Below are 21760 nucleotides of genomic sequence, written 5' to 3'. Positions count from 1 at the left end.
ACCAACTGAGATTTGACGTTATGCGTTATGCTGATGGAGGTGACATACCATCTTTTCCTTTAATAATGCTTTTAAAATGATAATTAAGTTAATTATCTATATTAACTTATTCCATGGATTCATGGTCTGGGGTGCAAGGCGAGAGGAGGCAGTGACTGAGCAGGCAGTTGCAAACGTGCTGCGTTAACGTGAGACTCTTATCGGACGATAAAAAAAATATCGCTGTTAATCTATTCACAAAGTTGGGTTGTGAGCTGGGTCTATACTATGCAAGCTATTGTGCCGGAGTTAAATGGTTACACTGGATTTATAAGTATATTTCTTCTTTCTTGTGTCTTTTATTTTCTTATTTTCTAAAGACTTTTATTTTGTTTTTGAGACGCGGTTCAGGTCTCTTGGACACATGGCGTGAGTTGTGAGAGGTGCGTGGGGTTTGTGTGCAAAATATATTTCTTTCATTTTAATTTATGTACATATTAGGAATATTTTGCATGTGTGTTATTTTGTGAATATTTTTTTATGTTCTTTTAACACTGTATATTGTAGAGAGAGGTGCATTGTAAATTGTGAATGCTTTATGTTAATGTTCAGTTCTCTTGGACACATGACGTTAGTTGTTAGAGAGAGAAGTGCAGAAAGATGCGATGTGTGACGCGATGTTCTGACGCGACCTTGCTTTTTGTACAGAATACACTTTGCACAGAAAATCTCTTGGGTGTCAGCTCATCATTTGTGGTTCAAGAAACGAAATCAAAAAGTTACACACCGCTACACTATGATGACTTTCACCTTGATATTTTAGCGCGGATGTATACCTAGCCGAATTGCACTGTAGGGGGCGAGAACGAGTCTTTGAACTGTGAAATTACAACATCAAACGTGATGTGGTAACATGGATGCAGCTATTTAACTGAATAAACAGTTGGTAAACACAAGTACATCTTATTGAACATAATTTATTTTCATCACCAATTATCATAGTAGACCATCTTTCTCGAACAGTTTGTGATGCATTTTGGAAACAGGAGATGAGCCCCTGGTCTAATGCGCCACTTGGTATTTGGGTAGCACACAATTCTGAATGCCTTCGACATAATGTAGATTAGTAATCTAGAGTAATCTAAATTAATCTAGATTAATCTAAATTTTATATTAATCTACATTAATCTAGATTAAATTGTCTCATTTGAATTCTACCCAAATAATGACTAAAAGTAAGTCTTTGAGAATGGGTTTCTCAAGCCAGGTGGCGCATTAGACCAGGGCCTCATCTCCTGTTGATATAATATAGATTAATCTAAAATATAGATTAATCTAGATTAATTTAGATTACTCTAGATTAATCTAGATGAATTCCAAGATTACAGTGAGATTAATCTAGATTAAGAAAATTAATCTATGCCAACCTCTAATATATATACATATATACACACGGGTTGCAATGTGTTCACTGTGTGTTGTGCTGGCTGTGTATCACAATGACAAAAAATCACCTTCATATCTGAGTATAAGATAATGCTGAGGATTTCAGTGTCTACTGAGACACGCAAAAATCCAGCTATATGCCCATTTAATCCATTAACAGTAAAAAAAAAAAAGAAAAAAAAAAAAAGACTTAACCTAAACTCCAAACAGCAACTACACATCACTCACACAGACTCATGGTATTTCTTACTCTGGTTTCACAGATGCATCCTGACAGTTAAGTGTCGACTGTGTACTGTAATTATTCCAGGAGGTGTCAGTGTTAACAGCGTCAGAAGCTTATTGATTCACCCGAGGAGGAGTTGCACCCACGATTGGCCTGCTGGAGGTCGCTGACCAGTTGGAGACTAAGTCATCATTACAGCAGCACGTGAACACGTGAGTGTGGCTGCTTGTCTCTCATCCTCATCCTCACAGCAGTGAATCAGGACAGACAACTCAGTACACCTAACAACCTAATGCTCTCGTTTTTTTCTTTAATAATTGTATATTTTGGCACATCACCTGGTCTCAAAAATGGTTTGGGGTTTAACACTAACTTCACATTGAGTTTTACCGCATGCTATTGATTTTGGGGACAGCACGAATCCCTGTATGATGAGTTATCTGTAACACCAAGTGTGCGTGTGAACTGAAAAGTCAGCAAGAAAACTGGAGTTCGTAGACATTCTCTACTGCTGCCATAATTAGGAGATAGCCATTTCCCAGTGCTCACGTCCACAATTCACTACCTTCTTCTGTCCTAATCTGCCAGTTTATGGAAGTGGTGGGCCGTTACCGGCGTTAACATGCTGCGTTAACATGAGACTCTTATCGGGCGATAAAAAAAATATCGCTGTTAATCTATTCACAAAGTTGGGTTGTGAGCCGGGTCTATACTACGCAAGCTATTGTGCTGGAGTTACATGATTAAATGGTTTGGGGTTTAACACTAACTTCACATTGAGTTTTACCGCATGCTATTGATTTTGGGGACAGCACCAATCCCTGTATGAGGAGTGATCTGTAACACCAAGTGTGTGTGTGAACTGAAAAGTCAGCAAGAAAACTGGAGTTCGTAGACATTCTCTACTGCTGCCATAATTAGGAGATAGCCATTTCCCAGTGCTCACGTCCACAATTCACTACCTTCTTCTGTCCTAATCTGCCAGCTTATCAGCGGTCATGTTAATTGGAAATGCAAAGCTGTCAAAATGGTGCCGTCACACGTGGCCAGGCGACCAAAGTGACTTCTGCACTTCTTAAAATGCCTTTACTGATGAGCTCTCAGAAAGATAATTTTGAATATAAATTTTGTCGAAAGAATATGTATTCTGCTAGGCACATCTATCTGTGCATTCAGCTCTTATGAAATAAATGATTATATAGTTATGTGTAAGAGGTTAGGACACTCATGGTTCAGCAGCTGTCTGTCTGTTTGTGTGTCTGTCCACCTTTCCTACTGACTACCCATCTGCCAATGGGACATTGTTTGGTTTGGTAGAGGGTGAGGGAGGGATGACATTATGTCTACAGATGCCACTGTGAACAAGTGGTATTATGAGGGCACAAAAATGTATTATAATTTTTGAAAATGTTCTCTCACCTTAACATAAAAGCAGGTTGCCTAAAATATGTAAGCCTTCCCTTTATTTTTTAACAGTGTATGAATGTGTCCAGTAAGTTTGTTCTCAGCATGTCCCATTCCAAAATGTACAGGCGTACCCATATTCCTCTGACTCTTGCTGAGATAATGAACATAGTGTGCACTGTATAAACAGTAAAGATACCCATTAGTAGGTGCATGAAATGTTTTCGGCCTCAGTTTGAATTTGTGTTTCTACTCAAGGCAAGTGCAAACAGAAGATGATGGTGATGCTCATCCTGAGGGCTGGATTGATTACCCAATTCAGCCATTATGTGGTCAGCTAGTTTGTGAGATGCATCTGAATTCGCTGCAGTGGGATTTAGATAAGTTAATGATTGTTGCGTGTGTATTCTGACCACTGCAGTTTCAGAGCCGATTTCAGTGTGTGTGTGGGGATTTGGTTGTGGGTTTGTTATGTAATGTAAAATATAATGCATGTGTTCTAATTAGGACAGGTAAGTATTGACTACAATACAATATAGAAACAGTGTGAGGAGGGTATATGCATGCCGTGGGAGGGAAGTTGTTGGTCAGGAAGCGTGTGTGCAGGGCAGTGTTAATTAGCTCCCACTGCAGGACTCACCTCAGTTCCTCTGTCTGAAACATCCCTCCAGACTGAAGCCAAAATATCAAATGCCTGCTAGCATACAGTCTGTGTGTGTGTGTGACTCACAAGATTATTGTGTGTGGCTTTAATTTGACAACTAATGCTCAACTGTTGCCGCCTGACCACACATACACTTAAAGCAGAAGACAGAAAAATCACAGAATATGGACAGAGGAAAATAATAGAACAGTGTATACCAAAAAATCTGAGTTTGCCCCAAAATATTGTGCATCATTTATTCACCACTCAATAAATTACTGCTACATTTACAGCATTTATCGGACGCCCTTATCCAGAGTGACTAACAATCAGTAGTTACAGGGACAGTCCCCCTCGAGCAACTTAGGGTTAAGTGTTTTGCTCAGGGACACAATCGTAGTAAGTGGGATTTGAACCTGGGTCTTCAGGTTCATAGGCGAGTGTGTTACCCACTAGGCTAATACCACCCTTGCTACACACAAATACACAAGATTATCATGGTCCTGTAAAATGGGGTTCACCTGGGCTTGACTTGGAGTCCACAGATGGCATAGATGCAGCAGTTTCAGCAAGAAGATGAAGGAATTTGTTAGTATGTAATGAAACGTTAGTATTATTAGTATGTAATGATGGACTTCTCCCCATCATAGTGCTGCTGGTCTCAAGTTTCTTGATGGATTTGATGAATACTGAGCTGTGCAAAGCAGAAAAATGTTCAATAGATCCAGTAAATGTTCTACATCATGCTGTTTAAGATGAAGATATTCTAGACTATTTTTAGCTTGCAGATTTGTGATATCACAGCACCAGAGCCAGACACAGATTTTGAGGTTTATTTATAAATGTGCGCACACACACACAGGTATGTTCTTTTTTATTTTGACAAATAAACTCATGGCAAGTCATAAACAGAGAATTTTATCTAGAATTATTTTGTGTAATATGCATTTGCTGTTTGTGTAATATGCAATTGCTGTTTAGTCTTCAACTCATGAGCCTAGGGCAGTGGTGGGCAAACTTCAAAGCTCAGGTCCCACATTAAATTTGTCAGACGGGCCGGGCCAGCACCAGATGCAGGCAACATCAGACAAAACGCAAAAAAGGCATTACAGTGTTAATATTTACATTCACTTTTAGTGGGAACTGTGTTTCTGATCAGCCTTCACTTTGCAGAAAGGCTTGCTAGACTAAGAAGGAAAAGAAATGAGCAGGTTTTCAGATCCCCTTAAATTTTTCTCCATACCCACTATAAATAGTTGAATGTTGCATGTTGAGATGTGTGTTATATGGGGGTTAAACACATTTTAGTGTAGGTGGGCAGCTGGGCAACTTCTCTATGGTGCCAGAGAGTAAGAGCAGCCACGTTCTCGATAGTCAGTAAGTAAAAAAATGTGTGTGTTATACAGCTTGAACAAAAAAGCTCTTATTCCAGGCAGAATGAGCACCAAGCAAAGCTTGCCACATTATACAACTTCTCTACCTTGTCAAGTATATATCGTTTATACATTTATTAACATTGAGGTCAAAGTTGTCCCACATCCTGGTTCAACCAAAACTTAATTGACAGTCAGTTTCAACTCCGGTTCAACTGTGCACCTCCACACCTTTTTTGCATCTTTCTGGCTAGTCAAGACCATTCACCTCACAAGTAAGTGTAAAAACCAGTCAGGTTTGGTGAAGATCTTCAGCTCAATCTGCACCTAATGTGCCACCTGGTGGAAAGCCAGGCATTACAGGACAAGTTCAAATAGGCACAGTCATATTTTTTATTATTATAATTATTTTTTTTTTTAGCAATTCTCTACAAATCTTTGCCGAGCCGGATTTAAAAGACCAAAGAGCTGGATGTTGCCTGCGGGCCATAGATTGCTCACCCCTGGCCTAGGGTCTGGTGGTTTGACTTTCAGTTTCAACTTCAACAGAATAGTTTACAGCTGTAACAGCAGATCCTAAATATTATAATGGGCAGGGGCTAAGTTAATTTTTTCTATCAAATATTATTTAATAGTACTATAACCCATCAAAACATAATAGGAAGGCTGTGGTGTTAAAAGCAGCTGCTGCATAGTTGCTGGTATTTAATCAGCGCCTCATTAAAACATTATTATGGTGGCTTAATTGTCCATGATGTTCCTGTTTTTTATTCCCTTATTTTATTTTTTGCAGGAGAGCTAATTTTCAGCTAATTTTCAGCACACACAGGTTTCACATGGCTAAAATTAATTTCAAAATGTACATGCCTAAAATATGCCATGAAATCCTCATACATTAAAAAAATATTTTTTTCATAAATCACTTAATCAACTTGAACCCTTTACAAAATGATCAGACATTCAAAATCATTAAATGGCAATTTAATAATTTGAATCACTGGTTATTTATTATTTATTTTCCAAGTCAAGTCAACTTTATTTCTAGAGCACTAACAGCAGTTCCACTGTGCTGTACAGGACATACAGATATAAATAAGAAGAACACAGACAGTAGAAATAACAAATAGGAATAAAATAAAAATAATGAAGGGGTTCAAGAAAATAACAAAAGTGCATAATAGAATTATTAAAACTTTTAGAAAGGGCTGAAGAGAATATAAAAAAATTATTGAGGAAAAAGCTAAAGAGTAGAGATGAGTTTTAAGCCTGGATTTAAAAGCTGGTTGTCTGGGGTAGCTGGTTTCACAGGCGGGGCGCAGCAATTGCGAAGGGCTCTGTCATCTTTCTTCTTAATGCGAGATCGGGGGACGTGGCTCTTTCTTAAGGATCTAGAAGTTGGCCGAAAATGAAGAAGATCTGTTATGAAGGGTGGGGCCTGTGCATTTAGGGCCATCAGTAAAATTTTTAATTGAATTCGAAAATGAACTGGCAACCAGTGTAGTGACGCAAGAACTGGTGTTGTCTCTTTTTAGTACCAGTCAGCATGCGTGCTGGAGCATTCTGGACCAGCTGAAGCCGTGTTATCAGTGACTGTGGTAGACCAAAATAGAGAGCTTTGCAATAGTAAAGCTGCAAAATAAAAAAAAGTGTGTGTGGCCTTCTCAAAATCATTAAAATCTAAAAAGGTATTAACTTTAGCTAAAAGTCTCAGATGATTAAAACCTGACTTAACTACAGGATATATCTGCTTCTCCATTTTAAAATCAGCATGCATGATTACACCCAGGTTCTGTACCGGAGGATTCTAAGGAACCGAGGTCCGATTTAGAGCAATAGATGGTGGCATAAAATCTGCCATAAAATACTTTTTTTTCATAAATCAATTGGTCATCTTGAGCCTTCCATCAGGGGTCAATATTGTATGGTATGGTCAATATTGATGTATGAGGATATTATGGCAGATTTTGTGTGTGTACATTTTTGTACACAAAGAGTACCTGAGTATAGTCCTGAGGAATAGGGCACAGTCAAGTCTGCGTGCTGACGGGGGACAGAAGCTCAGAGGCAGGACATCTTGCAAACAATGATTTATTAATATAAGGAAACAAAACTGAGGGTCAACAACAACATTGCCAGAACTGAAAACAAGACTACTCATATGTTGCACGGTCCACATAAAATGTCCTTTATAACCGCCCTGCTGTGATGCAGATTGGTGTCAGGTGCGTCTCCAGGTACACCCAATCGTGACCGGCACAAGGGTTAGAGTTAAGGCCTGATGTCTGAACCAGGCATCGGGTGAGCACTGACTGAACCATTTATCTGCTCATTGGAGCAAATCAAAGCATCCACATGAACGTTCAGTACCAGCATTTGATCAGCAGCACGTTTGGATGGCATCATGCAACATCTTTTTTTTTTTCTGTCAATTTGTGGCAAAATCCTGCTGAACATTAAACAGCGATGAGCGATAAAGCAAACAAAAGTGAAATGGCAATTGAATGCAGCTACAAAGAGTAAAAACATATATGGTGTTTTGAGGGTGTTCATTTCAAACGTCAATGTGGAGGAGGCTGAATTCCTACCCCGTAGTTAAGGAACGAAAACACTACTTTCAGTCTGATTGTGTGTCTCTGCGCAACTTATTTATAAGCCCCATCTGTATAAGCCCTATTTATTCCATATCTTCACTGATGGAACATAGACCACCCACCACCACCACTCCTTGATACACACACACACACCATCCAAATGTAGGCCCACTCAGAACAATTTAAATTTTCAAGCTGAACATGCTCTAAATGTCAGTGAGCACAAAGAAACCCTGCTCAACTGGCCAGACACCTTCCTTAATTACCCCAAAGCCCTAATGTCATCCTGAAAACAAAGAAAAGAAATGTAACCCCTGGAGTAATCATGACAGTACCCCCCCCCTCAAAGGCCTTCGGAGGTGCCCCACAAAACAGTCCATGAAAGGGACTGTCAGTCTCCGGCACGCCCCGCTGGAAAAATCTGCCGGCCTCCTTGTCTCGGTACCTGAACTGCGCGACCAGTCTCCTCGACCCCACAGTAGCTTTCGTAGGCCATCGATGTCCGGCTGCACGAAATCCCTGCCTCCGGAATCGCCAGGGGGATAATGGACAGATACCGTGGGGTCGAGAGGATCTGTCACGCTGTGGATTATCCCCCTGGCGATTCCGGAGGCAGGGAGTATGAACAAATTTGTGCACGCTACAGATTCTTGGGGGCTCGTCCGGGATGGAGAATGAGCAACTGTGTTCCTGCGTCACTGATTTTTCTGTAATACTTAATATATTTCCAGGTCAGTGACACACCTTTTGTGTGACTCCAGATGTTTAGAAGCTTATATGAGTTCCTAGTGAAGTGTGCTCTGTAAATTAAAAACATGTAAAATGTGTAAACAGCTTAAATTGACAGTATGTAGCTGAGAAAATGGCGGCCAACGCCTGCAGATTGTTTTATTTATTTCTTATGGCTTCGGGGCATTGGCGGGTTATTTCAACGTGCGTAGAAAACAGCTATGTGTGTTAAAAGGGTAAAAGGTTAATGTGAATGTACAGCATAAAACCAGTTACGGCTGGTTAAGGGCGCATGTGTGTTAATATTACAACAATACTGAGTAAGTGTCAGGATTGACTGCAGCTGTGATCAACACCGGTGGCCAATCCTGACAGCGCTTAAATGCCGGATGTTTCCGCCCCTTCCAGGTCTCCGGCATTTTCGTGAACTTTAGTTGATAACAGTATTTGTAATTTGAGTTCTGGCAATCGCCACACGCCTACGGGTTAGTTTATGTTCGTAATTTAAGTTAAATAGTTTTCGGCCACCGCGCCATTGTTTATTTGTATTTCTTTATTGTTTGTTATAATAAATCCCCTTCCCAGCATGTCAGACCTCTGCGCTTCCTTCCCCCGTAAGTCCGTAGTCGTGACAGAATGCCGGAGACCCACCCAAAAGCGCAGAGGTCTGATGGAGCGTTTTCTCCCCGAGAAGCCGTGGTATGCGGCGCCGCGTGATGACGTCACCCCCGGGAAACTCCGCGAAACCCGGAAGCGACAACGTCGGCGGGTGAGTGGGCGGAGCGAGGACGTTGGCGTCGGCAGCAGCGAGGAAGTGACGTGGGCAGCGAGCGCAGAAGATGCGACCCCCACGATCTTCGGCATGTCGAGCCAAGAACTCTGCACTCTGCTGGCAAGGCTCCCTGTGGACTGGGACGACACGGACGACGACGAGAGCACGGGAGACGAGAGATGGGCTCCGCCCATCGCGCCAGTCTGCGATTGTCGCAAGGTCCGTGGGGACCCACGTCACTTCCAGGGGGGTGAGAAGTGGCAACAACAGCGGCGTTCCTCCAGCGAGGAGGTGGGCAGCCTCCAGCCCGAATGGCCAGAGTACTGCCCATGGGAGCTTATCGCGCCATGGGTCCAGGATGTCCGCAGGGTGGACGACCCTCGGAGTCACCGGTGGGAGGACACGGATGACGAAAGCGATGATGACGTGGATTTTCGGTGGGCGGTCGTTGCCGGGATGGCTCCGCCCAGCGTGCACGTCCGAGATCATCGCGGCGTCCGTGATGACCCATGTGACTTCCGGGGGTACGAGGTTGACACGGACGATGACCAGGATGACGCCATTTGGGCAGTCGGTGCCGGGATGGCTCCGCCCATCGCGCCTATCCAGGATCGTCACGAGGTCCGTGGAGACCCACGTCCCTCCCAGCAGTGTGAGGAAAGCTGGTGGAAGAGGGCGACGGGAGGTCGCCAGCCAGCAACTGCAGCACCAGCGCCCACACCTGCTGGAGAAGACGTCCACACCCCTCCACACCACACACCTACCACCATCTCCACCCATGAGCCCAGCCCCGTGTGGGACAGCCCAATTGTCCCGGGACCCTTCAGTGGGGCAGCAGACACTGATAAGACCACCACCATCCTTGCGTGTCTGCTTGGGTCAGCATGGGGCAGGAGCGCAGCCCTCTGGCAGCAGGGAGAGACAGACAGGAGTTTTTGGGACTTCCAGCAGCGACTGTGGGCGGAGTTTGATCGGCTAGAGCCTGAGCCAGGGATCGAACTCTGACCCTCCACCACATCCAGCACCAGTCAGGATCCGGGGCAAGAAGACCCAGCACTGGTGGGCGACGAGAAGGTTGCTCCTCCCGAGATCCTGGCTGTGCCCACTGAGGAGGTCCCGGAGAGCCCAGAGAGGGAGCCAGACGACCCTTTCTTCTGTCTGTCTCTGTATGTGTCCGTATGTCGCCCCCACTTCCCCTCTTTGTGTCCACCAGATGGTGACCCAGCAGCAGAGCCGAACCCCAGGGAGGGAGTTCCCAACCTGACTGCACCGGTCCAAGGCGAGGTGGACGAGCCCCAAGGTACCCCTAAGTCCAGCCAGGGGGTGCTCCCCCAAAGAATTTTTTGGGGGGGTGCAGTTCGGGTTGGGGGCTCCTAATGAGGGCAGGGTAGGTGGGGAAGCGATTGAGCTGGGTCCTCCGGTAGCCGGTGAGGAGGGTGGGCCAGGCATGGGTCTGTGTCCACCTCCAGAGGGGTGGAGCACCATAGAGCCCCCGGGTAGGCATGAGGACCCAGCTGGGACAGGCAGGAAGAGGGCTTGCTTGTCCCAACGGACGCAGAAGGGGCTAGCCGGATGGTCTGGCAATGCCCCCCCCTTGGCACCAGGGCCGTGCAGCGAGAGGGGCTGCATAGTCCCAGAAGGCACCAGCCTGGGGTGCCTGGAACAGTTGCCAGAGGCTCTGGGACAATCTCCCTGCGCGGTGCAGGGGGTGACACAAGACGTGTCAGAGGGGACGTGTGGAGACAGGGCCCACACGTACCCAGATGGATCGGCCCTGATTATTGTGTGCAGGTACGAGAGTCCGGGGCCGCCATGCGGGACCACGGCGGGGAGCCAGCCCGAGGGACCAGGGCCGCCACGCCTGACCACGCCGGGGAGCCAGCCCGAGGGAATGGGGCCGCCACACCTGACCACGCCGGGGAGCCAGCCCGAGGGACCGGGGCCGCCACGCCTGACCACGCCAGCCAGAGGGGAGGATACAGCAGGGCAGGAGCCCTGTGGTTGCCACCGTCCGCCCCGCCACCTCCACTGATGGTACTGCTGGGGCTCCGAGGACGTAGCCCTTGGAGGGGGGGCTCTGTCAGGATTGACTGCAGCTGTGCTCAACACCGGTGGCCAATCCTGACAGCGCTTAAATGCCGGATGTTTCCGCCCCTTCCAGGTCTCCGGCATTTTCGTGAACTTCAGTTGATAACAGTATTTGTAATTTGAGTTCTGGCAATCACCACACGCCTACGGGTTAGTTTATGTTCGTAATTTAAGTTAAATTGTTTTCGGCCACCGCGCCATTGTTTATTTGTATTTCTTTATTGTTTGTTATAATAAATCCCCTTCCCAGCATGTCAGACCTCTGCGCTTCCTTCCCCCGTAAGTCCGTAGTCGTGACAGTAAGCTCATAGAACTGAGTGCCAAAGTTATGAGGCAGAGATGTTTATTTTGAAGTGTGAGTTCTTATAGAGTAAATGTAACAAAACTTAACTGCAAATGAGAATTATGCTGTTGTATAAAGTGAACACTTATAAAATGTACATTTATTACAACAATACTCTTTGATAAGAGGACGAAGATGATAGATGTTAAAGAGAAAAGTGCAGATATGATAGATCAAAACGTGATTTAAATGGAAAATGTTTAGTTTTGGTTGCATACAAATTGGGATAAGCTAATGCTTTATGTTGCTTTATGTCATCCAATGGGGATATATATTGCTTTATGTCATCCAATGGGGATATAATCTGTGCTTAAATGCAAAAGCAGACAAAAATAACAGGAAACAACTCATGATTGCTGATACCAAGTTAAATTGAAGTTGAGAATAAAAATTATCCAAGTTAACAGAGAATGAGCAACTGTGTTCCTGCGTCACTGATTTCTCTGTAATATTTAATATATTTCCAGAGCACTCCTAGGAAAGGATTGTATATATATCTGCCAGCGGGGACCTAGTCGGGACCCGCTACAAGAACATAAAACAATAATACATAAAAAAACAGACATAGCAATAAAACATTCAAATAAAAGAAGACATAAAACAACACCAAAACTACTAATACACATTTCTAATTACACAGTTCTAGTTAAAAGTTACAGAGAAACGGTGAGTTTTTAAACTTGTTTTAAAAACCTCCAGGGTGGGGAGTAGATCTAAAATGCCATGGAATGTTGTCATGCTGAACTGTGGAGAAGGTCACAGAGGCACCGAGACGCTGATCCATTATCCATCCATTTTAGAAAATTGCTCTTACATAAAAAAAGGGTTGGGTGCTGAGTTGTTCGGTGAATGGTATCTACAGATCATCCTCTAGTGTGGGATTTCATCTGCCAAATGTAAATGAAATTATAGAATGATCATTTTCTTGTTAGTGGGCAAACGTAAAAGCAAGGGTTCAAATAATGTGTTCCTTGACTGTACTTCATTGTCTGTCCTCTGTCAGGATTGACGGCACCTGGGCACATCACCTGTGCCCAATCCAGACAGCTTTTAAAAGCCTGTGGCTCTGCCCCTCTGGAGCGATGGCATTTTCGTGGACTCGGTCATGAACTTGACTTTCTGTTGTGAACCTCTGTTGTGTTTTGAGTTCTGGCTACCACCACATGCCTGCGGGCAAGCTTGTGTTTTTCCCCTGTTAAGTTTCACTATTTATTTGTGTTTTCTTAATAAATCCCTGTCCCAAGTATGTCCCACCTCTGCGCTTCCTTCCCCCATCAGCTCGCCAACGTGTCATCTTCAAAAGGATGTTAATGGGAATTTTCTGACTCTTTCTCCTATGGCCTCTGTCGTTTAGACCTACAAGCCTAACTCACCAGGTCCATTTTTCCCCATTATCTCTGGAAGCTGTATCTTAAATAACAGCATTATACTTGATCAATGCACTGAATAAGGACTGAATATAGAGTAATGTCTCTCTCTGTCACATGTGTGTGTCTGTACATGTAGGATGGAGGAGACTGTTCGGACTTTGATGCACAGTCAGGGGATGTTGGAGAAGACAGGTGTCACCACAATGGACGTCATGAAGTCAGACAAGGTAAAAATACCAAAAAAATAAATAAAAACCTGTAAAACCTGAACGTTGCTGCGAAGACAGGTATGAATAATACAAAAATTCACTGCAGGCGGAAAGTATTCACAGTGCATCACTATCTCCACACACACACACACTCACAGGACCCTCCCACTCTGCAAGCTAAAAGGTAAACTTTCTATAGTGAAACTCCATAACTAATCAGAGGATGGGCTTACAGCCATTCTCCTCCCACATATTTAGGAGAGAATTGTTCATGGAAGTACAATGTATGCACCAGAGGTGTACATTTTTACATAAGTAAACCTTTAGGGTTTCAAAAATTATTTAGATTTTTTTCCATCAGCAATAATGCTATAACAGCATTATAACAACATTCTCCCTTCTTTTGATTTAGGTTTAATCTTGTGCTTACTGACTCCTCTCATTGTCTCTGACTTTGCTGCACTGTCAAACCTCAAAAGCCAGTTTTTATGGGGGTAATTTTGTATATGTGCTTCTGTGCAAGTGGGAGCCTTGGGGCTGTTGTGCTTGATGATGACAAATGTGAGATTATGCATTCCAATTAGTCCCTGAGTGTCTCATGAATAACTAATAAATAACGTATAATGAACAGTGGAAATCTGGCCTATGAAATGCTGACCTGCATGAAATCCATACCTGCAGAGAAGGTCTTGAGAGAAAAATTCTCACATATGAAGAATATAGAATAAATATAGAACAAATGCAAACACTCTGACCTGGGTGCTAAAATGGGGCTGGTGTGAGCCAGTGGTTACAGATAACAGATGCCAATCGGGTATCTCTCCAAACTGAGGTGTGTCTGGAAAAATGGCACAGTGATTTTTTTCTTTCTGAGCATGAAACATAGGCAGTTGGTAATCCAGATAGGCTTTGAATGGGGACTGCTCAGCGACAGAGCTGTAAGAGTGTTGTGGGAATAATCCCACCCAGAGGAGATGAATTCTCCATAACAAGCTGGGTTTAGAAGCACCTCCAGATTCTGGTTCTTGTGCTCAGCCTGCCTGTTGCTCTGAGAATGGAATCCTGATGAAAGACAAACAGCAGCTTTAATGACTTGACAAAGTCTAGTCTTGTGAACGGAATTACGTGAAACCAGGATGTCCATCATCTCTTTTTAGCAGAGGGGAGTTAGGGCAAAGCAAACGTTAGTGTCACGTTGGGCTGGACAAGGCAAGGAAGGAGGACGCATGACAGGGGTTTAATACATAACACAAGACAGGGGAACATCAACACGCAATGACCCGACGGCAAACAGACACAAACAGGATAGCTTTATACTGTTATATATTTATATAATAATATAAATATACAACAGGTGAACACGATCAGGGAACATTACACGAGACGAACATGAAACTCCAGACGGTCTGAACTCTGGATCTGGAGTAACCCCTGCCGGTCCGGATCATGACAGTTAGAAAGTCCACAGGAAAATGAGACAATGGACAACCCAGTACAGGCAATAGCTAGAGGAGGCTGACAGGTGGCTGGTGGAATGCTTAGAACATGCACACCACCAGAAGTTTCTCTTCACAAGGGACGGAGTGTAGTTAACCCCTGGGTGACAGGCTAAGCAAGAGGAATTTTACCACTGCAAGACATGGAACTCAGAACAAACAATTGGTTAGGAACAAGCTACACACAGATAAATGGAAGTACCATTGTGTACCTATATGAGTACAAATGCTTGTCTCTGGGGCAATACTCTTCTGAAGAACAATAATGTACCTAACCTCCAGGTACTTTTTTGGCATTTAAGGCACAATTGTGTACCTGTCATGACTGGAATTTAAAATAATATTTAAATATGTGTGAAGTGGTGTACCTTTAATTATCTGTGTGTACCACTCATTCACTGTCTTCGGTTGTCATCAGCGAGCGACCATCTTGAATCAGTGCTTTGGCAAGGAACCGATGGTAGAGCAGCCTCTCCTGGGGCAGTGGTGGCCTAGCGGTTAAGGAAGTGGCCCCATAATCAGAAGGTCGCTGGAAGTTTGAGCAAAGCGCCGTCCCCACATTCTGCTCCCCGGGCTCCCCCCGCTTCCGCATGACAGGCAGAATAATACCCTATTAATTACAGACACACAGGTCCATATACCCTATGCAGAAGACGTGGATCTCATAAATCACTTTTAATTAGAGGAAATAGACGCAAGGAATTTACACAATGAAATGGCAGTTTATTACCAGCTTTAAATAAATTAAAATTCTAATTTTATTTGACATAAATATGACAAAACAGGCATTGATTACCTCTGGGTAGCAGGCTACTGGCAAATATCACCAGTCCATGCACGCACACACACTCACACTCACAAAAACATTAGGCAGAAAGACAAACCACACCACATTCAATATTATACTCTGCCTGCACATAGTGACTATCTGCCCCAGAAATTTCAAAAGCCTGAAGACAAAACAGAAAAGAAGCCAATAATTCCATGATGTAACACACAAAAACTACATAAATATGATAATCTAAAAAAATACATAAACCTGTGGCCAAAAATTCACAAGTTAAGGCAAGTTAAGCTGATTCTGATCACACTGGCCGGGTCGGCCACGGCTGGCGGATATAGCTCAGCTGCTTTGTGTACCACTGTGACATCTCCCCTTATGCAGGGATCTCCTCTCTCTCAGAGGACAGATCTTTCATCAACACAATGATTGGGATGATGTAACATCAGGTTTTGGCCTTTCAGTGTCCTATTCCACTGATGCCCTCCTTCTTGCAGGAGCTACTAGAGCAGGGCAAAGCTTTCTCTGCTTTACATATCTGTTTGGCAGCAATTTATGCTTCACTCATAGCCCATGTGAGTGTTGAAGTCCCCCAGCAGTGGTGGCCCAGCGGGGCAGTGGTCTTGCCGGAATCCAGATCCGCCACTGAGGTGCCACTGAGCAAAGAGCTGCCCCACACACGGGCACCTGACATGGCTGCCCACTGCTCACTAAGGCTGATGGGTTAAAAGCAGAGGACACATTTCGTTGTGTCCACCATGTGCCGTGTTTCGAGAAGTCCAAGGCGGCGCTGGTGCGGTCGGCTGCTCTGACCTTGTTTACTTTGTTTTTTGTCTTTTAAGTTTATTTTTAGGAACCCTTCACGGGCAAATCCACCACCATTGATTGCATTAGGTACAATAGAGACACCCTTGTTTCTATTAGTATACAATGCACTCACAATTCGAAGATTTTAACTGCTTCGGATCCCAGCTGGCCGAGTGAGATCCTGAGAAACAACAAAGGAAGCGATGCGAAGCGGCGGCCCCGGGAGAAATGAGCCGGTGTCAGGAACAGGCTGAACACTGCATCAGGAACATCACACACCTCTGCCTAGCATTCTGCTCGCCAATGCCCAATCCCTGGATAACAAGCTCAATGACATCAGGGCCAGGGTAAAGTTCCAGAAAGACATCTGGGACTGTAATCTCCTCTGCTTCACCGAGACATGGCTGAACCCACTGGTTCCCGGACCACGCCATCCAACCGGCCGAGTTATTTTCGGTTCACTGCATGGACAGGACCATGGACTCAGGGAAATCAAGGGAGGTGGCATGTGCTTGATGGTAAACAACAACTGGTGCAACAGCACAAGCCTTGTTCCTCTTGAACGCTCCTGCACACCCAACCTGAAACTACTGACCATCAAATGTCATTCTGTTTATCTTCCTCAGGAGTTCACATCGGTCATCATCAGCGGCGTCATCGTGTATTCCACCTTAAGCAGATATCGTGGGTGAATAAAACCATCCACGGCACTCTGAGATCTCGCACCGCTACCTATAACGCCCGGCTTGCATCCGGGGACATGTAGTCATATAAGGCTGAACAGAGCCACTCGAACAGAGTGACTCTAAGAGCCTGTGGCAGGAACTAAGGACAATAACAGACTATAAAGCACCCACATCCGGTATGACAAACGCGGACGTGTTCAGACGAGCTGAACACATTCTATACTCACTTCGAGGCTGCAGCTAAAGATGCTAAGGCTAGCGGCGCCAACGGCTGCGGACAGGAAGAAACTGCCAGCATCGAAAACGCGTTCATCATCAACGAGCATGATGTGAGGTGAACCTTCAAGAGAGTGAACACCAGGAAAGCGGCAGGACCAGATGGCATCTCAGGTAGAATCCTCAGAGCCTGCACAGACCAGCTAGCACCTATGTTCACAGAGATATTCAACCTCTCTCTCAGTCGGTGATCCCAACATGCTTCGAGGAGTCTATCATTGTTCCAGTCCCAAACAAACCCCATCCTGCCTACCTCAACAATTACTGCCCTGTAGCCCTCACCTCAGAAGTGATGGAGTGCTTTGAACGGCTGGTCAGAGACATAATTTCTTCACTACCGGACACACTCGCTTGCTTACCGTCCAAACCGCTGTACAGACGATGCCATCTCCCATCTCATCCACACAGCACTCACCCACCTGGACACTCAGAAGGAAAATGATGTTAAAATGCTTTTCATCGACTACAGTTCAGCATTTAACATGATAAACCCTTCCACACTCACCAAGCTGGTGCACCTGGGACTCAGCTCATCTCTGTGTCAGTGGATATCCAACTTTCTAACTGGGAAACCACAGGCAGTAAGGATGGGTAGACATGTCTCAGCCAGCATCACTCCCAGCACTGGAGCCCCCCACGGCACAACAAGCTCCACCACCATCATTAAGTTTGCTGACGACACTGTCGTGGTGGGCCTGATCTCTGACAATGATGAGACAGGACCACCTGGAGGAGGTTGGAAATCTGGAGAATTGGTGCCAGAGGAACAATCTCCACCTGAACATCAGCGAGACAATGGAGTTAATAGTGGACTTCAGTATCAAGCACTTCCTTTCGAATTATAGACTGATATCCAACCTTCCGTTTATGTAAAATTTTTTTTTAGAAAAAGTCGTAGCCCAGCAGCTGAGCACATACCTAGACAGTAACAACATCCATGCAGTATATCAATCAGGATTTAGACCTCATCATAGCACTGAGACAGTGCTGATTAAAGTGGTTAATGACCTGCTTTTGACCTCTAATCAGGGCCGCATCTCGCTGCATGTCCTGCTTGACCTGAGTGCAGCGTTTGACACTATCATGCTATTCTCCTTGACAGGTTAGAGAATGTTATTCGGATTAAGGGAATAACCAAATCAGGATCTTGCTATTTACCTGGACAACTCACAGCTCTCTCCTTCTACAAAGTGTGTAAAGTGAAAATGATTGTCACTTGTGATACACAGCAGCACAGAACACGGTGCATACAGTGAAATTTGTCCTCTGCATTTAACCCATCACCCTGTGTGAGCATTGGGCAGCCATGACAGGTTTTTGGGGAGTAGTGTGTGGGGACAGTAATTTGCTCAGTGGCACCTCAGTGGCAGCACAACTGATCTTCAACCTTCCCAAACCACCCCTCTGCTACATTCCCTTCACTTGCTCCCAGTAGCTGCACGCATCAGATTCAAAATACTGATTCTGGCCTACAAAACCAAACATGGAGTAGCACCATCACAGCCCTTATTATGCTGTACCTCGCACTGCGCCTCATATTCTCCGAGCCTCCAGTACTGCTCGCCTGGTCCCTCCATCTCTGAAGGTAAAAGGAAAACACTCATCTAGACTCTTTTCTGTCTTGGCCCCTGTTGGTGAACCTTGGGGTCAGAACAGGACAGTCACTGAATACCTTCAAACAGCTCTTTAGATAATATTTAGATTAGCTTGTAACCTTCATATTGTCTGACTTATGTATAGAAACTACAACATAGTGAATACAATTATTGTATTCATAGTTGGGGGTCCTAGTGAACCATAATTAATCACTTCATTGATGGTAACATTGTAAGTCGCTCTGGATAAAGGCGTCTGCCAAATGCCTTAAATCCTTCCTTAACCACTACGCTACCACTGCCACTTGAAAACTGCAGGCAGGTTATTAGTAAGATCTTCTTCAGGTGAAATAATCTGCCAGAGACACAAGCATGCATGCCACGCTCCACCCACCCACACACACAAACACACCCACACACACAAGGGAATTCTTACAATAATTTTTGTAAACTGTGTTGCTTTGTAAAAGTAGAGATTAAGGCACTCTGTTGTTCAAATGTGTCATTGCTGACATGGACGAGGTTTAGACTCATTTATCAAAGGTGTCGTCTATGACTGCTTTTGTACCTTTGTGATCCTGGCGTCATTCGGGATGACAATTACCCATCGGAAGAATGAAAAATGAGATGGAGAAGCACAGACATGTATCACCATCTAACTGCATACAAACAGTTAAGCTCCTGATTGCTGGAAAGCACATAATGAACATTATAAACAAAAAGCATGTCTAGCGGCTGTCTTTTCTAACATATTCTATCACCACTTTACATATTGTAACACTGTAACATATTGTAACATTTGTAATAGCAATTTAAAGCACAGAGGCAGGGACAAAACACAATCTACAGCACACATCAGGCATGGAACAGAGACATTGAAAGCAAATTCTCCAAAGGGGCAAACAAGGAACAGCTGAGCAGCAGAAGTAGACATACAGTAATGACCCATGCTGTGTACAGAAGCACCAAACATGATGGTAAATGGCCTATATTAAGACATCGTCTCCATATAACAGAGAGGTAAACATTAAGTACCACTGGGATGCTTATTTACATGACATTACATTTACACCATTTAGCATAAATCGGCTTAATAGTTACAGGAGACACTCAGGGCATCTTTCTCAGGGACACAGTGGTAGTGGGGTTTGAACCTGTGACTTTGTAGTCTTCTGGCTCTTAGGTGTTACCCACTTAGTTACTATTATGCTTAACACTAGGTACGTTTATTTAATAGCTGATGATAAAATGAATGATGTTGGACCTTCTGATGTTGGACCCTCAAATGATTCATGGGTTTGACGCAATCTGTCTATCTCTGTCTCTGATGAAGTGTTCAAAGAAGGTGCACAATCAACCTAAGGACTGGAAGAGTCAGAAACAGAAGGAACAGTAGGTCCCGGCACATCTGGCCAAAATGCAGCAGCTGCTGGACAGACTAGAGGTAGAACTGCATCTCTTACTAACAACACAGACACCATTTTCTGCTGCACTGTTCTGTGAAAGGAAGGAAAAATCTACCTTACGTAGCATCAGACAAATTCACACAAATAAATTAACAAGCTCTTTATTATTAGATAAATACATGTTATTCCATGCAGACAAGTAAAACATGATGTGCTAAGAGGTTCTGCAGATGTATACTTATAACTAGTGTCTCCCTTGTTTCTTGTACTAAATGCAATCTAACACACAGAGACACTTCATCCACAGTGTGACTTAAATATAAATTTAAAGCTGACAGGCGTTTCTCTTTGACACACACTGGCAGCAAAAATAAATGAGCAGAGTGAGGGTTAATTGGTAAGAGCTTCACACCTCCTCCACCGCAGCTCATATGACTCTGGCAGTGCTGTATTATTCAAGCATTGCACTCAGAGGGACTTTATCGAGAGTTATCTGCCACGCAGCTTTGGCAGCCTGGTCCAGTGATAGATGCAGCAACTATATCCACACTGAAGTCATACATCACCAGCCTGCAGCTTTGGGAAAATGCCACTGACAGCACACACTGAGGCCACTCTCATTCCCAGGCTGGACTGATATCATCCATTATAATCCGTTAGCATGGCTCTCAACCCAGAACTTATAAAAGAAGCGGAGCCACAAGCCACTGTACACTACACTGTATCAGGGAGGTATGAGAAGATGGGGTAATTTGCAGGCGGAAGAAATGAACTGGTGAGCGAATCTATTTCAGGATACCAGGAACAACAACCAGAAAGCATCATCAGGGATTCAAATGTTGTTTCATTTAATTTACATTATGTTCTGTATTTTTCTGCTTTTCTCATTTCCTCCATGTCTGTTTCTGTTTTCCCAACACACTCACACACACACATTGAAAAAACACACACTGCACACCATTTACACCCACCCACATACACACACAGTCATCTGTGATTTATCTCTTAGTCATGAATAAGTACACTGTCTGTCCAAAAAAGGTCACTATCTGGATTTAGCAAAGAAAATAGTCTCCAGTTGGATAATTACTGCATGGATGATTATGTTTGCACAGGCGACAAGTTATTTAACCTGAACTGATGCAGGAGGTAGCTTCTCAGTTCTTAAACAAACATGTTGGAAGACATATCCTGTGTCAGAAGGTTCAAATTAATGGGATGAATAAAAAAGAAAAAAACATCTAAGGAGATAGAAACTGCTGCTGAAACTACTAAAATTCAGTTCTGTCCATCGCTTGATTAAAATATGTAAGGATAATGTGGCTAAGTGAGGCTAATCAGGTAAAAAGACTTCACCTTTTATATTTTTGGACTTTGGAGCAGTGGAAGAAGGTCATGTTGTCTGATCCAGATTGACCCTGTTCTAGAGTGATGTTGCATCAGTGTAAGACGAGAGACTCATGACGTGATGTGGCCATCATGTTATCTGACTGCAATATTTATGATATGGACTGAGAGGCTGTATTGTGCAACATGTACT

At 44.0% G+C, this 21760-nt stretch overlaps 1 protein-coding gene across 15 annotated transcripts in view; it reads left to right on the top strand.

Annotated features, from left to right (window-relative positions):
- LOC114790363 (nck-associated protein 5-like) overlaps positions 1 to 21760 on the top strand; it is a 79926-nt gene that overhangs the window by 7196 nt on the left and 50970 nt on the right. For 10 of the 15 annotated variants that reach the window (XM_028980369.1, XM_028980376.1, XM_028980375.1 and 7 more), the window contains exon 2: positions 13101 to 13191. In XM_028980369.1, coding sequence (XP_028836202.1) covers positions 13101 to 13191 — 91 coding nt within the window. Of the gene's footprint in view, positions 1 to 1688; positions 1864 to 13100; positions 13192 to 20147; positions 20259 to 21760 lie in introns of all 15 variants that reach the window. The other 5 variants (XM_028980370.1, XM_028980366.1, XM_028980368.1 and 2 more) reach the window with 4 other exon arrangements.

This window comes from Denticeps clupeoides, chromosome 5, assembly GCF_900700375.1.
Source record: "Denticeps clupeoides chromosome 5, fDenClu1.1, whole genome shotgun sequence".
Classification (NCBI taxonomy): domain Eukaryota; kingdom Metazoa; phylum Chordata; class Actinopteri; order Clupeiformes; family Denticipitidae; genus Denticeps; species Denticeps clupeoides.
The sequence above is the reverse complement of the archived record's forward strand: the minus strand, read 5'-3'. Positions and strand labels throughout refer to the sequence as shown.